The sequence below is a fragment of the Mus pahari genome, chromosome 10 (assembly GCF_900095145.1).
Source record: "Mus pahari chromosome 10, PAHARI_EIJ_v1.1, whole genome shotgun sequence".
Classification (NCBI taxonomy): domain Eukaryota; kingdom Metazoa; phylum Chordata; class Mammalia; order Rodentia; family Muridae; genus Mus; species Mus pahari.
In genome coordinates, this window is record NC_034599.1 from 67584589 (window position 1) to 67590754 (window position 6166).

The window sequence follows — 6166 nt, forward strand, 5'->3', positions numbered from 1 at the left end:
AGACAGACAGACAGACAGACAGACAAAGAAAGAAAGAAAGAAAGAGACACAGACAGACAGACAGAGAGAATGTGCATCCAACCTGATTGTTGTGTGTGCTTTCTTCCAGGCTTGTCTCTCTTTGGTTGAGGGTTTGCTCTGGTCTCTTGTGAGAGCTATGAGACCAGGGGATTTCCCTGAGGTGTGTGGGCTCTAGCTCATGTGCTTGGGTTCCTTGAGCAGGAAGTAAATTAGCAAAGTTTTTGGTATTTTATGTGTTAGTGAGATTTTACTTTGTAGGGGAGTGTTTGAGGGAATCTTTGAGAAAGAAAGTTGTTTTTTTCCTTAAATCATAGACTATAGATGACCCCTCATTGATGACTGAAACTTGTCACCTTTCTCTTAAATATAGAGATATCCCCTGCTTGGTTACCTTTTCTGCTGATCTGTTCGTCTTTATTTTTAAGTTTTCAAATATACATTGATTTTCTCTTTTATTTGTTTGTTTATTTTACGTGGGTATTTATCTGTTAGGTGTATATGCCTGGTAGTCATGAAGTCGGAGGAGCTGGCTTAGGTCCACTTAATCTGGAGTTACAGTTAGTTCTGAGCTGATATGTGTGTGCCAGAATTGAACCCAGTGAGTGGTCTGACCTGCTGTCTCTCCAGTCTCTGTTCACATTCATTCATTTTTCCTTCCTCCATGGAGTATGCTCATGGGTTTGTGCTTGCTCCGGTGTGTGGGTGTTCCGTTGTCCCTTTCTTCCACCGTGAGGTCTCACCTTCACAGTGCCTTTAACTTGTGGCCATCTCACTGGCCCACGTTTCAAGCTTTTAAGAGATGTTTGCAGCTACAAATGTCTGTATTTGGCCCTGTCATGCAGAGGGTTTCTTGCATTTGAATTTCTGTTTGAAATGAAGACTCTTTTCTATGAAGGAAGAAAAGAGTTTCCTAAAGACTTTGAGGTTTAGCACCACTGCGTTCCATGGCAACTCGCCCCAGCTTTGCTTTGCATGGATCACAGGCACCTCGTTCATGGCTTGCCTCTGTGGTGTAGACTGGCCTTGCTTCATGCTTTGGCCTCCCATCGCAATGTTTGAATTCCTTCAGAGCCCACCTTATAATTTCAAGAGATGTAAGCGTGTTGTTTATTTATGAAAAGGCCGAGGAATTCAGACATACGAATGTGCTTGCTTATTTTCTGGGCAGTGAGAGACCAGAGAAGTTTTGCCTGGTTCTTTGAGACGTAGTTTGTGACTAAATATTTAAAATTCTGCTATTGAAAACAAAAACAATTGTAATTTTGGAGGGAGGTGAGCTCTGGGCAGCTTGCATTTCTGAGTATAGTATGGCTCTGATTAGGTTTGTGTAACGTGTCATCTTGTGTTATTTGTGATCATCGGGTGAGCTGTATGAATTCTATAAGATTAGGGTAAAATGTTTGTCTAAGCATCTTGTACTTGCTTTCTGGCCCTTCTGACTCCATTAAATTGTAGTTATTTGCATATTGGCTTTAAGAATAGTAATTAGGATTTCTTGCCTTATAGAAAATTATTTTATGAGGAAACTAGATAATCCATTTTTCATAGGGAAGACTGAAAATATTCTTTCCCAGTAGTGTTTGGGGTATAGTTGTACTTTCTCAAACTTGAAGCCATTTCATTTTCTAAAGCCCTAAAATAAGAAATTAAGTATCTTTTTTCCCCCTCCATTTTTCTTACTGAATTTACATGGACGATATTAAGGCAAATCTGTAAAAAAGTAATACACATTTTCAAAGAAATGCTCTTGTGCCAGGAAGACGGCTTAGTAGTCACAAGCCAGGGCCCCAAGTTTAAGCTCCGTCTTCAGCCCACTTGATAGTATTCCTCAGCAAGATGAATCCCCTGGAAGCCTAAGGACCAGCTAGCTCAGTGCCAGAGGTAGCAAGAAGGAACCCTGCTTAGGAGGGGGAGGAAAGGCCCAACTCCAGCAGTAGTCCTCTGACCCCACCTACAGGGCCCACTGGTGAGTCACCTGATGTGAGTGCTGAAATTGGAAGGGCAAGCTCTCCTAACTGCTGAGCTGTCCCTGTGTAGTGTCCTGTTTTCATATTCAGCCATGGGATCCCTTTTTTTGTTTGGTTCTTTTTGTTTGTTTGTTTATATTTTTGTTTTTTTTCCAGACAGGGTTTCTTTGTATAGCCCTGGCTGTCCTGGAACTCACTTTGTAGACCAGGCTGGCCTCCAACTCAGAAATCCACCTGCCTCTGCCTCCGGAGTGCTGGGATTAAAGGCGTGCATCCGGCAGGGTCCCTTTTTAACAGCCTTTCTTGTTTACATCTCAGAATCCTAGAAGGCTGCTTTCCTACGTACATGTAATTTACCTTGATCACAGTCACTGCCACTGTCTGCCTTCAGCTCCCTCGTCCTCCCCATCCGTCCTCTGTAGTCCGCCTTTGTGTCTTTTTTCTTTTATTCTCCTTAGTAAACTCGTTTTTGTTTTTTTTTTTTTTNTTATGACAGATATGGAGGGTAAGGGGAAAAAAACCAAGATCATGATGGGTAATAAAATTAATATGATCAATGTGATACTTCCTTTTTTTTTTAAGATTTATTTATTTATTATATGTAAGTACACTATAGCTGTCTTCAGACACTCCAGAAGAGGGCATCAGATCTTGTTACGGATGGTTATGAGCCATCATGTGGTTGATGGGATTTGAACTCCGGACCTTTGGAAGAGCAGTCGGGTGCTCTTACCCACTGAGCCATCTCGCCAGCCCCGTAAACTCGTTTTTATTGGTAGACTTTATATATCTGAGAGCAAAGTAGCCATTGGCCACATTCAATAAGGAAATCTCGGGACTGGTTAAGAGCACTGGATGCTTTTCTAGAGGTTTCAGATTAAATTCCCAGTACCCATGTGGTGATTTATAAACATCTGCAACTGCAGTTTCTGGAACACAGTGCCTTCTGCCATTTACCAACACTGCATTGCATGTTATGCACAGGTACTAACATCTAAACACATAAGAATAAATAAATGAATAATTGAGAAAGGAAACTTGAGCTAAACAGTCTACCAGAGACTGTTAACAGACTGTAACAAACTCAGATCACACCTTCTGAGACCAAGTCCTGAGAGATGCAGTTTGACTGTACACAGGATTAGAGTTCCCTTTATAAAGTCACACATTATGATGGTCTACAAGAAAAGAATACAGAAAAAAAAATGGAAATGAAATAAGATTTAAAGAAGAGAATGGAGTTTTGAGTATCAGCTCCCATAGCCATGAAACGAGAAGAAGAGACTACATGTGAGGGGGACCAACTTTAGCTTCCCACATAGAATGCCCTCCCAGTAATTCTCTAGTCTTCCATTTCCCCAACCCCTCTTCCTCTCAGCCTCCACCTGCAGCTCTTGCTGGCCCTCTGTTGTCAGGTGTAGCCTCCAAGGATTGAGCTGCTCTTCCCAGCCTGCATCTGCCTGTACACTCATTGGCAGCCCAGGGAATAGAAGCCCCGTCAGTGTCCAAGCGGTTATCTGTCACAGTACTGAAGACTTTCCCCTTTGTCTGCTTTTCCTTTGATTTAGCAGGGGTAGGGTGTGAATATGTTTATGAGTTTCCAAGTCCAGTGCAGAATTTCCACTCTGGAACATACTGCTTTAAATTTCTCCAAATTTGTTGTAACACTCCTTGGGTTTTATTTTTTTAAACTTTTGAATATTACTCCATTTGTTGTATATCTTGGTATAAGATACTAGGTAGGGATGTGAATTAATTTTTTTCCCAACAAGTACCTATTCTCCAAATAATCTTCCCATTTTCCCACAGATGTAAACTGCTTGTTGAATGCTGAGTTTTGTTCTTTCTGTTTCCCAGTCGTCTTTTGAGCTATGTGTGTACAGCTTAGACCCATACTCTTTGAGAGAACTCTCCACACATCTCTTCTCCCTTAGAATGTTGTTGGTTATGACTTGTGTTTCTACTTGAACTTGAGAATTAGCTCTCGTTATTTAAAAAAATCTGTAACATAATAATTGTATCAGAATTTTGACAGATTTGGCCTGGGAAGATTATCCATAATTCCTGCTGTATGGGGTGTCTGGGATGAAATGCAGGACTTGGTGCTTGCTATTCCCAGACTCTACCAACTGAGCTACACTCCCCAGCCGTGTGTGTGTGTGTGTGTGTGTGTGTGTGTGTGTGTGTGTGTGTGTGTGTGTGTGGAGTGTGTGTGTTTGACTGCATGTATCTGTGTAGGCCAAAGATATCAGATCCCTTGAAACTTTAGTTACAGGAAGTTGTCAGCCACCTGATAGTGGTTCTCGTAACCAAATTCAGGCCCTCTGCAAGAACAGTATGTGCTAATCACTCAGCAACCTCTCAAGCCCCTGATACAAGGTTTTTAATATGAAAGCATGTTAATGCTTAATAACTTTTCCACTTAATTCCTTACTATTTAACTCCCTTAGGGTTTTATGCATTTTGTCTCTTTAAAGACCCAAATTCCTGGGCATTTCTTCTTTTAAATTTTCTTGTTTGTGTGTTATGACTTGGCCACAATGCTTGTTCTGGCGCTAGGGGAGAAATAGAAAATGCAGACTCCAGTCTCACAGTGAGGGGTCTGTCATCACTCACACACACACACATACACGTAGTGACTGTTTCTTAGTCACTCTCACTGCCTCTGTTGGGCTTCTTAGGGTAGGCCTCAGTGGACAGCTGTTCATGTCTCTAGTGTTTGTGAATCTCTTCCTTAAGCGATGGCCAGCAAAGCTGCTTCCCTGCTGGCTTCAGCGGCTTGTGGCTGAGAGAGTGGCTAGGGAGACTGTCTCCAGTTGGGTTCCTCATTTCCCTAACACCCTCAGTGTCACATCCTTGTTCAGTTATATAAAGGGTTTGGTTTTTGTTGTCCATCGTTTTTTGCAGGGGGTTTATTGTCTTATTCTTTTTGTTTGTTTGTATATTTTGTTTTGTGTTTTAAGCTTTTTGGAAATAGGCATTCTCAAAGAACTTTTACATGTTTCTCATTTTGCAGCAAAGCCTTGGTTACAAAGTATTCACATTCTGGATTGAGCATTGACTAATTCTGTTTATGCATAATTTCTGAAATTGAACATAAATTCTCCTTTCATTTTCTTCATTTGTGATTTTTCTTTGTAGTTTGTAGTTTTTTGGTTGTTTTTTGTTTTTTTTTGTAAAGTCAAGTATCAAGCTAATTGCTTCTATTCTGTTTTTCAGCCTGGCTGGGTTGTTTTGGACCAACCAGATGCTGCCACTCATTTGCAGCATCCACCAGAACCCTCTCCCCTACCTCCAGGATGGGAAGAGAGGCAGGATGTCCTTGGAAGGACCTACTATGTAAACCATGAATCTAGAAGAACACAGTGGAAAAGGCCCAACCCTGAGTATGTGCCAGAGTGCATAGATTTTGCTGCTCCTTGGCCTGTTAGTGCTGAGATAGGCGTGTAGTGGTATAGGGATCCCTGAACTGTAGCCTAAACAACACTGAAAAACTTCTATCTTAGCTCTGATTTTTAAAAAATGATTTGATGTTGTTTAAAAAATATTTGGAGGCCAGCAAGATGGCTTGGTGTATGAAGGGCCCTTGCCACCCAGCCTGATCCCCACGTCCCATATAGTGGAAGGAGAGAAGTGATTACCAAAAGCTCTCTTCTGACCACCACATGTGTGTCATGCCATGCTCACATCTACACACACACACTAATCAATCAATCTATCAATAAATGTAATAAAAAGCGAAGCATACTTGAAAAATTATTTGAGGCTAGAGCTGTGACTCGCTTGCCTGCAGGAGACCCTGAGTTCCGTCCCCAGCATCACATAAGACTACATGGTAGTGCTCCTCTACTCCCTGCACTTGAAGGTAGAGGCAGAATCGCAAGTTCAAGGTTATTCTTAACTTTCTGCAGTGTTCTTGTGCTGTTAGAGTTTGGAGCCAGTGTCTCATTCCTGCTAAGCAAGTTCTTTCCCACTGAACCATAACCCAGCCCTTCATTTTTAAAATAGACATTATTGTTAACTTACAGAGGAGACACTAATGGGTCCTTTCCTAACAACCTTCTCTAATTCAGATGGTAGACACGGATCTTCTCACATGCAGAGGCAAGTCAAAAGCATGAACATACCTTGGATATGTTCATGCTCATAGCTCCTTAGTGGCTTTTTTTTTTTTTTTT

General features: G+C 41.5%; 1 protein-coding gene across 2 annotated transcripts in view; it reads left to right on the top strand.

Annotated features, from left to right (window-relative positions):
- Nedd4 (NEDD4 E3 ubiquitin protein ligase) overlaps positions 1-6166 on the top strand; it is an 85951-nt gene that overhangs the window by 49323 nt on the left and 30462 nt on the right. For both annotated transcript variants that reach the window (XM_029543490.1, XM_029543491.1), the window contains one exon: positions 5208-5374. In XM_029543490.1, the coding sequence (XP_029399350.1) occupies positions 5208-5374 (167 nt within the window). The remainder of the gene's footprint in view (positions 1-5207; positions 5375-6166) is intronic.